Here is a 16,608-nt window from a genome sequence, read left to right as displayed (position 1 = left end):
CAACTAGATTGAAACAACTACTTGACTTGGAGCTGATGGGTCCTGGAGAAACACACTTAAAATACATAAAAGTTAAAAAAAGAAAAAGAAAACTGCCCTACTGTTTCCTCTGATTACTAAAGTACAATATGCTCATTGTAAATATCTCAACAATGTAGAAAAGCATGACATTTGGGGAACTAAAATCACCGTAATACATATATGGCCTCAGAAATGGCTCCAACGTTAAATTCTTAAAAAAGAGTACTTGCTGTGTAGACTGCAAAGGGCCTTGGCGGTAGCAGCCAAATCATGAAGGTTCTTAAATGTCATGGATTTGACTCAGAGAGGTGTGGAAGGGTCTTACGTAAGAGAAGAACGTGATCAGATTTGCGTTGTAGAAAGATGCACCATTCCACCAATTGTGTAGAACGAGGGTTTGAAGCCTCAAAGACCACAGAGCACGAGACCAGTCTGGGAGCAGTTGTCTAGGCAGGAATGTTAAGGAAGGCCTGTGGCAGTGCAAGTCGCATGGAGCCGAGGGGGAGGGAGCTAGAGTATTTAAGGGACAAAACTGACAGAACTTGATTTTGCTGTACTCCATGTTTCAAGCTTCAGACCATTCATCTCAATGTGGCAGAGTGCAGGGCAGAGTGCAGATAACTTTCAGGGGTATTTCACGTCTGCCCAGCAAAGGTAACAATGAAACAAAATAAGGCCATTGGCACCTGGCTGTATGTACTCTCAGCCAGAAAGAGAGAGGTAGATAGTGGACAGGCAGAGCAGGAACAAATTTGTGCTTTTTTGTGGAAAGTAGATGACATTTTCATTGTTAACCAAAACACATCTTGTTAAATATACTGAGCACAAAGATGGTCTCCAACAGCTCTGGGTTTATAGCTGTAATCCCAGGAAGGAACAGACTGTCATTCTCCTGTATCTGTGGAGACAGACGCTCTTTCTCCCAGTACCTACAGAGTCCTAGAAAAGGTCTCTGATCTACAAGAACAGAAAGATCTCTGTGCCTACTCTTGGATGAATCACTGTACCCACTGGTGTGAATTTTTTAATGGCTAGTAAGAACTCATGAGATGGGGACTCAGAAATGATAACGGAAAACCAGTGATTTTTCTTTAGATGAGTTAGGTTCTCATGAGAAGATCACAATCCATCCCTCTCTCAAAGTATGGGAAGTGGGCTAGTATCTGAATAGTTGCAATCATTCTAGCTGTTGTGCACTTTGTGTTTGGTTCAGACCCCTGGGATTGGCCATGAAGTCTGTGAATATCTCCAGTGACCTCCTTTGCCATGCAGAGCACACAACCCCGTCTCTGCTACCTCCCCTCTGCCCTCCACCCCCCACCCTCATCCTCCTTCCAAGGAGTCCTGTGCAACCTGGTGTGGTTCGAATATCAGAATATGGAGAAACTGCACCAAGAGTTCATCTTGCGTCTTTTGCACGGAGCTTTTAGATGATTGCCTGGTCATAGAGTTTAATTTGGAAAGCAAATTCCTAAGACTGTGGATCTGTAATGATGCTGATGCTGTAAAAATAATCAGATTTCAGTGCTGAATATGGGCTCTTTCAGCAACAATGATTAAATGTTCTACACACAGCAAGAGCTCCCTTAAGCACTATTAATATCGCTGTGACAATCATTTAGAGATTAATAAACACCGTACTTAGGTCGTTTTTCCAAGGCACCAGGAGGCTCAGAGACTCTAATACTTTTAATATCTCAAGAGGGCCCCACGTGGTTATTGGTAGGACACTGCTTTGTTCAGGCCCTGGGGATCTGGGAGGTTGTAAGTGAACCAACTCGGCACTTAATTATCCTCTGAGCAAATGAACACGCTTCCCTGTGATGGCTCGCTGTTCCCGGTCTGTTTCTCACTCTCCACTGTTAGAGCGCGCCATAGAGAGCGGATGAGGCAGAGGCAGGGGAGGCTTCTGCTTGGTTCTGGCTTCCCGTTGAGAGACCCTTTGGGAGGAGGAAATGGTGGTGAGGCAGCTGCAAAGTCTTCAGCTCACTGATTGATCGATCGATCGCTGTGGTGGTTGCTTCACCTGATGGGGGTCATTGTATGGCCCCGATCTGTTTGCCTTATTTCTACTCTTCCACTCCCTGGTCAAGGAGGGGCTGTTTTTCCAGGGAGAGGAGACTGGAAGGCGAGCGAGGAGGCCTCTGAGGCTGGCCAACTGCTGTAGGGAAGAGAAAGGCAAGCGTTACAGTATCTCTCCGCTCTAAGGAGAAGCTTAGATGGATTTTCAACATTATTTTGGCCAGTGGGGGATCTCCATTCACAGCTATAGAAACGACTTAGAGGTGAAGTGGGGGTAGCAGGATCCATCGTAGTGTCTGGGAAAAGGGGCGAAGGCCAGGATTTGGCAGAGCTGTGCTAGATTCACAGCAGAACTTCCAGAGCCACGGAACTGACCGCACTGGTTAGTCCGATAGTGAGTGGTACAGAATCACCCTCTTTCCTCAGATGGAGACAGTCCCAGACCTACTTTATAGACCTGAACAGTTTTGGGTTCTCTGAGAGCATTTTGGCTAGTAACCCCTTCTACTGTAGGCGGATGGCTTTTAATTGCAAGTGACAGAGTCCACTTCGATCCAGCCTTGGTCTGACTGGGGGTCCAAGAGGGAATGAGGCATGTCTGATTTAGGGGGTCAGATTCTCTCATCAGGATTCTGCCTTTCTTTCCATCTCTTTTGGGTTTCGTTCTCAGACAGGCTTTCTGCAAGGCAGATGGTCCTGTAGAGCTCCAGGCTTATTTTTATACCCAAATCTCAGAAGAAGAAAAAGTCTCTGTTTTCTATGCAGTTTTTGAGAAATGCCTCTGATAGGCCCTGCCTCATAGATTTTTACAGCTAGGAGTTCCTCCGTTGGCCATCCTGGCTCAGGTCCCTCAGGCGGGGCCTTTGATTGACACGCCACCCGTCCACAGGAGGAAGAGATATAGGGCAAACCAAAGAGTCATAGAAACAGAGGTCCATGCAGGCTTCTCTGTACTGCCTCTCCAAATTATTTAGGTCAGCAAGCTTTGGGTCAGACAGTCCTGGATTTGAAAATTGACCCCACCATTTCCCAATCATGTTTCCTCAGGCAAGCTGCTTAAGCTCACTAAGCGTCAACCTTCTTATTTGGTTAGTGGGAAAAATGATAGTGCCGGTGTCAAACGTAAAGGGTTAAAATCTGAAGAGAACGAGGAACTGAACACAGTGCCTAGCACATAATAAGTGCTCAGTAAATATTGGCAATGATTCTAGGCCATTATTCTACTCTGGCAATGCTAGAAATGGCCAAGAAAGGCAGAACGGGCATCTTTGTTATTTTTCTAGTCTGCTTTTGAACCTGAAGGAAGTTGTTGCACACATTTCAAAAGATCCGTCTCACCCACAAAATGGAAAATATCTGTGTATTCTTTCCCTGAACAGTCAGAACCAACTCTGGAAAAGACCATGGGTTCCTCTGCTTAGTTACATAAAAGGGTAAAGATTGGTGGGGCGGGGAAGAAAGCTGGGCTCTGGCATCAGGCCTGTCCTGGAACCTTGACCGTGGCTTCTGCTGCACGGCCCCTCCTTCAAGCCCGGCCCCCCCACCCACCGCAGCCGCCTCCCATGTTATCCAGGTGGTGGCCCTGTAGAGACGCAGTCACAGCATTTTTTCTTTCCATTCTTTTCTGTGGCAAGTCAGGAGGTTAAATCAGTATGTCCAGATAGGCTCTCTTCTCCGTGGGCAGGACGCTCTGACCTGTCTCATATCCTGTGCACAGGGGGGGGTGTGGCGGGGTGGGCGCACAGCTTTGCTTCAGCAATCAAGGAAGACTTTCTGATGGACTCCAGCCTGTGACTGCTGTTCTCCAGTGTAGGGGCCAAGAGGACAGGCTCTGGGGCCAAACGGCTTGGGTTCAGATTTCAACTCTGCTGCTTTCTGTATGAACCTGGGTCCGTTTCTTAACCTCTGGATGACCTCATAGAGTCGTTACGAAGACTAGAGGAGTTAAGCTACGTGAGTCCTTAGCATGGCGGTACGTGTAATAAAAGTATTAGCCATTACTATCACTATGATCTTAAACTCTTGGAATTGGAATCATTGGTTCCCCTTGAGAGAGTGGTAGGAGGAGGCAGAGATCAACCGATCGGGAACGATGGGCTGAACCACCCTGGGGATGGTGTGAGGCCACTCTGGGGGGGCTGAAAGAGGTAGAAAGGAGAGTTTTTTCTGCAAGATGCAGTTAGGAACATAAGAGTCAAACGGCAATCTAAAACAACATTATAAAATATGCCTTCAAACAGTGGGATCAATTACCAATGAGAGGCTGAAGGTAAGAGCCGGGGGAGGTGGGGATTGAATCAGGCCTTGAAGAGAGGAAAGATTCAGAGGGAGGGGAAGGGCTTTTCAACTGAGTAAGGCACAAACAAAGACCTAGTAAGTAGGTTTGGCTGTGGTGAAAGTTCAAGAGTTTATGTAGAAGAACAGTGATAGGAGAGCCTGGAATTCAGAGTCTGTCGAAGATGGAAGGAGAGAGTTTGGATAAAGCACTTTAGTCAAAAGGGAGCAAAGGATAAAGACGTGAGCTGCTGACAATAGCATTCAGGAGTGAGCAGGGTGAAGTCTCCTGGGAAGATTGCAGAGGAAGAGCCCCTTCACTCAGCACATATTCATAGAGGCCCTACTATGCGCCAGGGACTCGCTGTTCCCAGGATCCAGATAGACAAGGCCCCTGCCATCAGGGAGCCTACATTTAGTGAGTTCCAGTGGGTCCACTCAAGGCACACTGGTGGAGGCCGACGTGGTTAGGTGTAGGGGTGTCAGGGAGCAGGAGATGCATGTCATCTGGAGTCTCACTGCACAGATAGCAAATTAATTACACAGGGAAATGGGTGCCTTTCTGTTGGGAGATCTGGTGTTCACACTGTGACCAAGTGACTGGACCTAGTGTAACTGAGTTGGGATTTCCTCATGTGACATTATTCAGGCAGACAGACGAACAGAAACAGGATCTAATCATGGGGGAACAATCTGACAAACCCAGAATATAGGACAATCTGTAAGACAGCTGACCTGGGCACACAGAAAATTAAATGTTATTAAAAACAAACTAAAAAGGGGGTAGATTGTAAACTAAAGGAGAATAAAGCAGGATTGGCAAACTGTATAGCCCACAGGTTAATCCAGCCCACTGCCTGTTTTGTAAATAAAGTTTTATTGGCACACAGCCACACCCACTCCTTTACGTATTGTCTGACTGTTTTATGCGACTGTGGTAGCATTGAGTAGTTGTAACCGAAACTGTTACAAGCCTAAAATATTTACTAGCTGTCCATTTACAGAAAACTTCCTGGCCCCTGGATTAAAGCAATACCATAACCAAATGCAATGCATGAACCTTGGTTAGTTCACGGGTCAGGGTGAGAAATGAAACCTCAGTAAACATAATTTCAGGGTAACTGGAGAAACTTAAATGAGTGCAGATTAGATGATGTTACTGAATTCACAACTTTCTCAGGCGTGACAATCCTATTATGATTGTGATGCCCAACGGCCTTCTTAGGCGTCGAACGCTGATGTATTTTGGGGGTTGTGTCGCGATAGCTACAATATATTTGTAAGTGGTTCAGCCAAACAAACAAACAAGCAAAAGACTAGAACAAGAAAAGAAAAAGGATAGAGATAAAGCAAATGATGTGACAACATGTGAATTGGCCGATCTCGGTGAAGGGCATACAAGTGTCATTACACTGTTCTTTCAAACTTTCTGTAGATTTACAGATTTTCAAAGTAAAAGTTAATTAACACACACACACACACACACACACACACACACACGAAAAACCTTAAACACAATCGGAGGGGTTACTTTAGGGACCACTTTCAGTGGCCCCGATATAATCTTCCTATAGCCTCCAGCCTGGCCTACTTATACCACCTTCCGGGCATTCCTTTCTGAGTGAGAAGACATTGGGGAGTTACAGGTGGGCTGCCTGTCACCTAAAGGGACACTATGTTGGGGAAGGTGGCCCCAGCAGGGACTTCTTTTGTAACGTTGGGATTTTGCTTTTTGTCCCTTGTGCACAGTAATTCCATCAAGCTGGTGAATCTGCTATCCATATTTATCAGCACATGGCTAACAGCAGCCGGGTTCATCCATTTGGTAAGTATCCTTGAAGATGATTCCTCTCTGGCTTTCCTGGAGCAAGCCCCTCTCTGAGTCATTTTATTACCTGAAGTGTTCCTCACTGTTGAGAAACTTCAGCCCAGCTGAAGAATGTAGGAGAAGGAGAAACAACTGCACGATTGTCTGGCTTTCCCACCCTTTTACCCCAAACTGGTTCCCCATGGTGAATAATGTTCATTTGCACTGTGATTCTGCGTTTTTCAGCTCATGCGTATTGATTGCAGTGGAGGCTTTGGAACATTTTCACTCTGTCTGCAATAACCCCAGTAAGCCACAAGATGGCAGTGCTTCCTCAGCAAACGCCAGAAACGTCTTGGGGACAAAGTTGGAAGTTTGACCCACATCTCTTTCTCAACAACAAATTCAGAACTCTCGGTTTCTCTCCACTTCCCCCTTACAAAAAGTTACCTTTGATTTCTTGCCTGATGACTTGTCAAGTTATTTTATATCTCAAAAATGTTAATTCTTTTATATTAATGATTCTTTGAAAGCCTTATATTATGAAGTCAAGCTGTTCTCACCTCCCCAAGGCAGCCTCTTTTCTTGCTTTTGGGGGACACAACTATTATAGAAAACGTGTTTCATACAAACACAAACTGTTACAACTGGGGGGTGCCTCATTTAACCGTGAAGCTTTGAGTAAAGATGCCCCTCCCTTGGTGAGCCTCTATGTGCATAAGGGGGGGAAGAACACATTTGATTACCTCTCATTGGCATATATGGACCTATGTAGTTATCCAAAGGAGCCCAGCCCAGATAGAAGCCCCGGCTCCCATTCAGTCACTAGATCTGATGGTTCCCCACCCTACCCCACCTCTTCATGCTGATGGGATTGGATTCTTGGCTGAAACAAGCCTTAGATAACCTCAACTCTGCTAGATGCCGAAGTCACAGATATGGAGGGGTTAGTTGTTTTCAGTAAGCCGGTGACCTCACCTTACTACTGTGTGAAGTCCCTTCCGCTTCCCCAGGAAAACTCTATGAAAATGGCACCTTGAGGACAAGTGCTGATGTGTGAAAGAGGCCAGGCCTAGCAAACTTTCTGCAGAGGCAGAGTTGGAGGCCTGGTACCTGCCCCCAGTACTGGTTGTGCTGACAGATCACAGCATTGGTGTCCAGCGTTTTATAGGGTGGGATCTGGGATAGACCTGGAGCCCCAGCCCCCACCTCTGTCTCTCTTCTGAGAGTATCTAAAGTATCTCTATTGCCTGCCCCACAGCTTTGTTGACAGATCCAATATGATGGGAAGCCTGAAAGTGTGTTGTCACATTTAAGGCAGAGATGGGTAAACTACAGCCTGGGGCCAAAGGTCTGCAAATCTGACCGTGCCTCCTTAGTTTAAGGATTGCCTCTGGCTGATTTCACCTACAAGTACAGAGTTGAATTGTCCCTACAGAGATCAGAAACTACGGCCTGCAAAGCTGAAAATATTTACTAGCTGACCCTTTACAGAAAAAGTTTGCTAGCCCTCCATCTAAAAGGTTATGTGACAGCAAATTATTCTCGTGAGCTGACTGCTGTGCTTCCAGGGAAATTCCTGCAGTTTGCAGGGTAGAGCCACTGGTGACGTTCTGCAAATCAGGGAGACAGAGTCAGGCTCTAGGAAATGCTGTTTGGGGTCCGGCATGAGATCTGAAGGAGGGAGGCCTACCAGGCATCTCCTTGGTCAAATGATGACAGGTGGAGGCCCTCTGTGGAAGGGTCTAGAATTTCTTGGGGACCACATGGATTGGGCCTTCTGACACTCAGCAGGAACTCACAGAGAAAGGTCAGAGCAGGGCCCTCTGGCTCTTCCCTTGAAGGGAATGCCACAAAATGTGGCCAAAGCCATGCCCTAAAATTCAGCTGGCTCCAGATCTTTAACAATAAGAAGGAAAATGGACTGGGGGTATTTACTTCCATTCCCCTCCCTCTCTGCCCCAGCCAGCTAAGAAGGCATGATTAAGTAACTACCATTCTACTTTCTCTGTTACCTGCTCAGCCATCACGTACAGAACTCAGCCCAGGGCAGCACACACCTCGTACTCGGGCGGCTGCACCTCTGGAATCATCTGCTGGATGTTTTGTGTTCTGGGTTTATTTTATGTATAGTATAACGTTTTCCTTTTCTTCCCTGTCCCCTTGCTTTAGGTGGAGAATTCAGGGGACCCGTGGGAAAATTTCCAAAACAACCAGGCTCTGACGTACTGGGAATGTGTCTATTTACTCATGGTCACCATGTCCACTGTTGGCTATGGGGATGTTTATGCAAAAACCACGCTGGGGCGTCTCTTCATGGTCTTCTTCATCCTCGGGGGACTGGTAAACACTCTTTATTACAATGTCGATTTTTATGGTCATTAATATTTTCCATTATCCATTTCCTTCAAGCTTTGTATTTTGATAGCGTGTTTCTGCATTAGAAGCACGCGGTGGCCTTCGTATTACAGTCAGGCTAAGTGAAATGCAAGCTCCAAGGTGACTTTTCTGCATATTTCTTTGGTGTATCACACTTGTTTCCCAGAGACCCAGGCACACTGCCCTTGTCAGGGACAGCCGTTTAGCCAGGAGCTAACCTGTTTTTAGAAAGTGATGCTCACTTATTAAGTGACAGCGTCTGTCCCTTGGTAATGTAATTCAGCATCTGATAGTCTTCAAGGACAGTCGCTGTTACCTGACCTTGGGAGATGCTGTCGATACTCTGTAGACAGTTTGCGGTTTCAAGAGCTCCCCCACCCCTTCGTGGTCCTCCCCAAACTTCCAACAAACACTGTGGCTGGGGCTTGCCCTAAAGAGTAGGGTCCCCACATCAGAGGATGGAGAGCCCACTGGCCTCGGCCCAGGTGGTCATCACCACACGAGCTGTGTGTTGGTTTTATAAATAGCCAACTGACTCCATTCTGTGTGACACCTGGGATAGTTTTCCTCCCCCTTTGTAAGTCAGAAAGTTTCGCTATTTGCTTTCCTGGTCTAGGCAGATGCTAACGGTTGGTGATGATGTCATTTTCAAGCGGGACGTCTGGCCATAAGTTGGCAGTTGCTGCATTTTGTCTTTCAAAGTAGCTCACTTTAAGTTTAGATGTTTGCTGTGTATGACGTGAGTAAAATCCTGCTTCACACACAGCCTTCACATATGTACACTGCACACGCATTTACATTATGCATACACATCTCTCTGTTTTGTATGCATATGATATATACATTTACAAAAATGTATATAAATGTACATGTGCATGTGTACATTAGCGCAAGTGCTTCCATAGCATCTGCGAAGTCTCTGTAGGTAACAAGACACACTTATCCAGCCACAAGCACAATGTTTGTTGGACAAAACATGGCAGATTTGTGTTTCTCCTCGCTATCCTTTCTTCCCATGTGATTTCCTAAATGTATCTCGTGTGCTTTTTTTTAGTGATTTTATTTTTTTAAAGGAAAAGTTTGTATTTTTTGAAAGCTCTTTTTTGGTGTTTATTGTCTTTAACCACTCATAAAGGCATTGAATCTCCTTTGAATTTTAACTAGAAAGAAAAGTCTTCTCTTGCAATAATGTGTGTGTGTGTGTGTGTGTGTGAGAGAGAGAGAGAGAGAGAGAGAGTAATTTCCACAGCATGCATCCCCTTTACTTATTTCTCTTAAGGAAGAAGAACTAGATGTCAACTTATTTATTCCTGTCTCCTTCGTATTTTTCTCGACTGTGACTTTTTTTTTTTTTTTTTTTTTTTTTTTAGTTGTCTAGGTTGGGTAATGTTTGTTTTGTCCTGTGTATTCTCAGGAGCTTGCCCTTTTAGTGCTTTCATTTTTATTTATTTATTTTTTATAATCCAGCGTATTAGTATATACCTTCGCAGTTCTGATCCTTTTGTGTTTTCAGATCTTAGTATCCCCCCTTCTGAAAAGGTCACCCCCTTTCTTTGGCCTGTCTTTTTAGTCTCTCTTCTGTCTCCTATCTTCTCCTCAGGCCATGTTTGCCAGCTACGTCCCTGAAATCATAGAGTTAATAGGAAACCGCAAGAAATACGGGGGCTCCTATAGTGCGGTTAGTGGAAGAAAGTAAGTATGCCAAGAGGTTTTGCTGCCTCTGCTGCGGTAGAATCCTCTCTGCATGCCATTTTTTTTTTTTTTTTTTTTGCTCTTGTTTCTTTGTTTCATGCATGTAGGCAATGTTTGCCCGCTACGTGCCCGAAATTGCTGCTCTCATCCTGAATCGGAATAAATTCGGCGGGACTTTTAACAAACATGGAGGCAGAAAGTAAGTCAGTTACATCAGAAAAGATGTGGTTGAGTGGCTTCCAAGGGTCCCTGTGGCACCTGAATCCTGCCCCCCTCCCACTGCACCCAGTGCTGCTGTGCGGGAAGGGCCACGTGCTGTGGGGTGTGATGTCAGGGGTTACCCAGGTTGTCACAGGGGGACAAACTACGTAGGCCTCTTCCCAATTCACAATTTTCTTCCACACCCATCTTTCCAAGAGACGTACTGGACTTACCCTGGAAGGGGTCCATATATACCTGGGCCCACATTTTCTGTTTTGATTTCTAACATGTAAAACAAGCCCATTCATTCTTCACAGTGACGGGCTTAGTGAGCACACTGGTCACTCAGGCGAAGGTGATGCCATCCTATGGGGGTTTTCGTGCAGCAGTAACGTGGGCGCATACGCCAGCAGGGAAGTCTTAGCAAAGGCAAGATCAAAGTCCCGTCCCCTCCTGTAAGGCAGTGTGGCCACCAGGGAGCCAGTTCTCTTTAGCCAGGAGGCATGGAGCTTGTCCTCAAAGAGACTCATTACTCAGTTGAAATTCCTTTGGGGCAAGAAATATCACATTTATGGTGTGTCAGGGCATTACGTACGATTCTGACCAGTCTTTTGTTTGGCTTCAAATGCATGAATGTGTTCTACTTGGGGACTGTTTCCATTTGTGCTCAGGTCACTTTATCCGTATCAATATCAATATGCGGGTCCACTGTCCACCAAAAGTTTTACTCCCACGTAAATGGCAGGACCTCATCCCCCCATGTTGTAGGGGGGCAGGGCTGGCAGCAACCATCTTTACTTTCTTTATAAAGCTTTCTCTTGGGCACTCAGCTTTGTTTGTTTGTTTTTGAGGCTTTTGGGATTTTTTGTTGTTGTTGTTTGTTTTTGAGTTGTTTCTGTTTTAACTTCCATAGAGTGAGATGTACACAATACACAGCTCGAGGAATTTGTACACACGTGCACACCCCATCACTCCCACCCAGACTGTAGATGCAGAGGATTTTCACCACACCTGCCCCTTCCCAGTCATGGAAGTTCTGTCATGGAACAAGGTTTTAGTGTTGCTGTTGTTGTTGAATTCATTTTCCAATGAAATCTTGAGTCGCCTGTTTTGTTTTTGAAGAGAAAATCAAACTGGTACCGTCTCATTTCCCTCTATCACCAACCCCTCCTTCCCTGACAGTCATGTTGGATGGAGTGAACCTCTTCTCTGGTGGTGATTCCAGTGGACCCTGAGCTCAGGTGCCAGTCCTCCCTTCAGAAAATGAGGAGGTGGGAAAAAAGGCTCATTTTCTCGAACTACCCACAGGACACCAGTTTTCTTTCTAAGGAACAAAGGACAGTGGGAGAGAGGAGGCCAGTTGGCTTTTTTCCGTGGAGGCAGGACGTTCCTCCACCTCCCCTCTAATGGAGCCCTCCTCTTCCTATTATCTTAACAGCCCTGGATGAGATTAGAACCAAGCTGTTCTGATTTCTGGGCCACTGGTTGGATCCAAAAGACCAAATACATCTAGAGATTCCCATTGGTCCTTTGTTCCATGCCAAGAGGAAAACAGCTTCTCTATCAATTTTGTCTCTAAGGTGTGGACAGGTTGCCATAAAGCAGAAGGCATTCTGAGGGCTGGGGCTCTCTTCCCAGCCTCCCCACCCCACTGTCCCAGCCAGTGTTTCCTTATCACCGCCCCGAAGGAGTCAATCAAGTCAGTTGCCCTGAAGTCTATGTTGAAAATTTTTCTTGACTCTTATTCCAGGTAAATATTGTTTTCCTCAAGTAATTTCCCTAGTCAAATGAAGGGTGGGCCTGGTGGCTGGTAGCTTCTGTTTATGGGTGACTCACAAGAGGCCCCCAGACCAGAGCTCACTCACCAGCCTGGTCTAATCTGGGCCAATGTTCTGCCTCAGCACTTCCACTCAAGCCCCCTCGTGGTAATGACTTCAGATCACAGACTTCCCTCAGCTTTTCTGCCTCCATCTCTATAACCTTTTATCACTGCTTTTAGCCTTTTTTTCTCTCTCTTTTTTCTTTCTCCCTTTATGAAAATGCACACTTTTCTTTTAATGTTCTCTTTGGGTCTCCAATGTCCGCCTCCCCCACAACCTGGGGGACAGAGAGTAGGTTCTGTCATCAACACTGGGACTGTTCACTTTACTTTACGCATTGTTTCCTGGTTCAAAAGCTAATTACTAAGTAGTTTAAAGAAGCCCTTTGGTCACTTAGATCTTTCATCAGAAAATATAAGCTTGGGAAAGGAACGGTAATAAAGGGCCATTAGCACCCTTTGTTTGATGTTGTTTTTCCAGTCAGTAGAACAAGATTGATGAAATGTTATGTTTGGCCAAAATTTGAGTTTTCATTTGGAATTCAGTGTTGAGAGAATGGGCTGTCAGAATCAATAAGTTTTCTTGCGCTTGGGATGTGGGCATGTGGTAGTAATTAGCAATATAAGGTCTTTAGTTGAGCAACCAAGCATGGATTCTGGCAGCAAACATAATGAGAAACTACAGTTGTTCTATTTCTAACGTCAAAAAGTTTCCAGATAAAATTAAATGCGTTTGCAAAAGGAAAGCAGCTAAACTTTGTTGAAAGATAGAGTTCAGACTCTTAAAATAGCACGCTTCGCCCCGTGTTTTTGTGTATGCATAAATATATGTGCTATACTCGCGGACACATATACATATACGCTGGTCCCTAGGATTTAATCAAATGAATGCCCAGAAAGTAATTAAAACATATACATAGTTAAGGGATTTGTTTATGTGTGCATATTTTACTCAGAAGTAACCTCCCTAACAATGCATTAACTTGTCAGAGAACTCAAGGTAACCCGTGACCCAAAGCTATGGAGACACACAACTTTGAAATCCAAAGATAATTTAAAGTAAAAGAAAAAAAACAAAATTAGGTAGAGAAGCCCAGGGTTTTGTTTATGCAACACCCAATTTCAGGATATTGGAGAATGAAGATTTTGTTTTGTTGGCACCTCGTTTGCAGTTTTAATCTATGTGTTTGACATGATATAAACATTTCACATCGTGTCCTCAGACCATCTTCACCCTCGTCACGGCATCAAGGGTCTACGTGGCTCCCTCCAATGTTCTCATCAGTGTTCCACGCCGGACCTCACATAAGACATCCAGAGCGTCCGGCACCCACTGGTGCACTGGGGCCCTGCGCGTGTATGAGTGTCAGCTGTTCTGTTTTATGACTTACTGGGGCTCCTAAAAATAGGGACTTGGGTGTCAACAACCAAGGGTTCGATGAATGGCCAAACCAGGCAGTCTTCCCAAGTGAGACGTCTTGGGGACAATTAGCCTCTGGGGCCGAGACCTTTAATCTTACTCAGAAGAGTAGCCCCCTGCAGCCCGGACTAGCTCAGGAGGCCACTGCCTTTCCTCCTTCATTTCATGTAATGTCAGCGCAGCTCAGGGGTGGGGGAGTGGAGGGTTGAGTCTCCCATGGCCTTGGGAATCCTAGCTTGCTCTTCTTCCTTCTTCCTCATGCAGCCCCTGCCATTTCCCCCAGAGGTTTTCTCTCTGCATGGGACTCAGCCCATTCCTGGTTAGTTTATGAGAACTGACAGGATCATGGTCCGAGGTCACATGGCCAAGGGCCATGGAAAATCATCAGCCACAGAGAGGAATCCATCACCTCTAACCCCCTTGCTGGAGGCGGCCTGGATGGGGAGCCATCCAGACCTTGTGTTTCCCATGCTGGGCTTCTGGGACCCGAAACCAAGGCAGCCCCGGGCCAGGTGTTTGGGACAGGGGAGAATGGGATGAGTTTGGATTATTCTCCTAATTTCTGGTAGCCAAATACTGGGAAGACACGGAGAGAAGAATGAATAACAGAGGACAAAGAGTAGGCAAAGGGAGACAGAAAAGTGAGCGTTATTTACTTAGAGGAAATGTCCCTGGGTGGATGAGAAAGCTGGGTCCCCCTTCTGGTTGGAGGAATAGTGATCACACAGACTAATCAACTCTCACTCCAGTTCTAGAAAGCTGTCTGTGAAATTTAAATGCTGTGGCTTTTTTTGGATTATATAGACAGTGCCACATACTTCTAGAAGTGAGAATGTGAATCCATACAGCACAAAGCCTTAGGACTGCCCCTATGACAGTAATAATCACTAAAAACACTTGGATATTCCTTAGTCCTCACAGACACCCTGTGAGACAGGTATTATCCTCATCTCCATCTGCAGTGGGTGAGGAAACTGAGGAACAGAGAGGTTAAGTGACTTGCTTGACATCACACAGGTAATAAAGGGTAGATCTGCAATTTGAACCCCTGGGGCAGTCTACTTCACTGGGCCATGTTGCTTCTCTAGATCATTTATTGAGACCCCTTTCTGCTTCGAACTCAGTGATCCTATTGTGTGTTTTTCTCCACCTCTACCCTTAAGTGGGGCCAGAACACTGAATGTGAGGGAGAGAAAGAGAAATGCATGAGTATCACTTTCGGCCTGTCTCCTTCTGCTCATGTATTGCCTCTAAGGATCCTGGCCCCAGGGTCAAGGACAAAAAAGTGGAGAGGGGACAAAACCATTTCTTCCTTAATTTTTCTCATTTGGTATAATGAGAAATGTATGTACCTCTGCAACAATTCCAACAATGATAGGCTCTCAAGGATGGACAGATGGACCATTGACCAAAATGAGATTTGTGCCTTATTTGTGGGTTTCAACATTTCAACCCCTTCCTGGCACCATCTTTTCTGAGGAATTCATTTCCTAGTTGACCAGCCGTGTGAATTGTAGTGCTCTGCCCGACGTGGACTCCTTCCTGGGCGGCTTTTGCTGCCCTGGCAGACATATCGACCTCTTCCCTTCAGTTCTTTGGTTGGTCTGCAGCAGAGCTTAAAGCACATCTCTGGTGGTGGTTTCTTAACTACCAGTAAGAATTATAGTAGCAGGAACCCCTCTTGGAATGTCTTCTGCGAGGTACAATTTCTGGGTTTATTTCAGAGCTTTGAGTGAGAATATTAACCCTCAGACAGCTGTGTCTTCCTGGAGGGAGTTTGCCTTCAGCCTCAGATGTGCCCTCAGGGTTGCAAGAAGGATCCCTAATGCCAGAGGTGGGCAGAATCATGCTTTTCCATTTCAAAATGAGAAGAGAGTGCTTTCTTATGTTCTTTCACATAAATGCTTGCATCTTAAAGAGTATTCAATAATTTGGAACAAAATGTCGAGAAGTAAGACCTGCTAGTGCACAGTTATCTGCTTCACTATCCCCTGCTGTTATCTCCACTGGTTCACTCGTTCAGCCGCAGAGATTCACGGGGTCCCCCTGTGCCGGTCACAGTGCTGGCCTGTGTTGGGTGCCAGGGATTCGGTGGTGAGAAGCCACCCATGGACCCTGTCCTTGTGGAGGCGCCAGGCTCCAGCAGGTTACAGGCAATGGGCAAGGGTATGACGGGAGAAGATACCGGATACAAATTCTAATGCATGCGGCAAGATGGAGACGAACCAAAGGCTGAAATTCTGTTATAGAGCAAAACAGAGATTATTTACCTTTCATAAAGTGGTCCAGGGAGGTAATACCTTGGAGAGGGGATGTTACAGTCTGCTCATTGACTATTTAACCCAGCTTTTGTTACCCCCTAGGTTGAGAGTCGCTAACATAACACCCTAGGTTTTAAAATTCATATTTCATGAACTCCTCTTGCCACCATTGGTCTTTGTTTCTATCTCCGTGGGACTGAGTCTTAAAATCTTTCTCTCTCAGGCTCTCGTTTGTCTGAATAATGTTCTTCTGCTGACCCACCAAGAGAGGGCATCCCACATACCTTCCCTGGTTCCTGATTACTGGGTCCTTATTTGGCGCGACATCTTTCCTCTGCTCTCAAATAGGTTCTTCATCTCCTACCGCATCCTCCGTTCCTTTCTGAGACCACTTTCTAGTCCGTGCTGCCTGGCTGTGTTGTAGCAAGATGAAATTCCATTCCACTTCCTCCACCAAACTCAGGTTTTACCCGCCGTGGTTCTAGGCCTTCATTTTTTTTTTTTTTTTTTTTAAGAATTGGAATTTTAAATGGTCTCCTGTGGCAGAACTGGGATTATTTCTTTACAAAGACTCAATTAAGCTCCTATAGTCCACCCCCAGCTAAACGAGAGCACACATGAGTTCTGCCTTCATCTCATTCATTCTACGTATGTTTGCTGAGTGCTTGCTACACGCCAGGTACTGGGGAAAAATGTATTTCTACACACCTGT

The 16,608-nt window shown here is 45.7% G+C and overlaps 1 protein-coding gene across 36 annotated transcripts in view; it reads left to right on the top strand.

Moving 5' to 3' along the window:
• The window catches only part of KCNMA1 (potassium calcium-activated channel subfamily M alpha 1), a 715,366-nt gene that overhangs the window by 468,343 nt on the left and 230,415 nt on the right, over positions 1–16,608 (top strand). For all 36 annotated transcript variants that reach the window (XM_074339646.1, XM_074339645.1, XM_074339641.1 and 33 more), the window contains 3 exons: positions 6,067–6,142; positions 8,297–8,467; positions 10,104–10,195. In XM_074339646.1, coding sequence (XP_074195747.1) covers positions 6,067–6,142; positions 8,297–8,467; positions 10,104–10,195 — 339 coding nt within the window. The remainder of the gene's footprint in view (positions 1–6,066; positions 6,143–8,296; positions 8,468–10,103; positions 10,196–16,608) is intronic.

The sequence above is a fragment of the Rhinolophus sinicus genome, linkage group LG07, assembly GCF_036562045.2.
Source record: "Rhinolophus sinicus isolate RSC01 linkage group LG07, ASM3656204v1, whole genome shotgun sequence".
In the NCBI taxonomy this organism is placed as follows: domain Eukaryota; kingdom Metazoa; phylum Chordata; class Mammalia; order Chiroptera; family Rhinolophidae; genus Rhinolophus; species Rhinolophus sinicus.
Note: the sequence above shows the minus strand (reverse complement) of the source record. Positions and strands in the feature narration are given on the sequence as shown.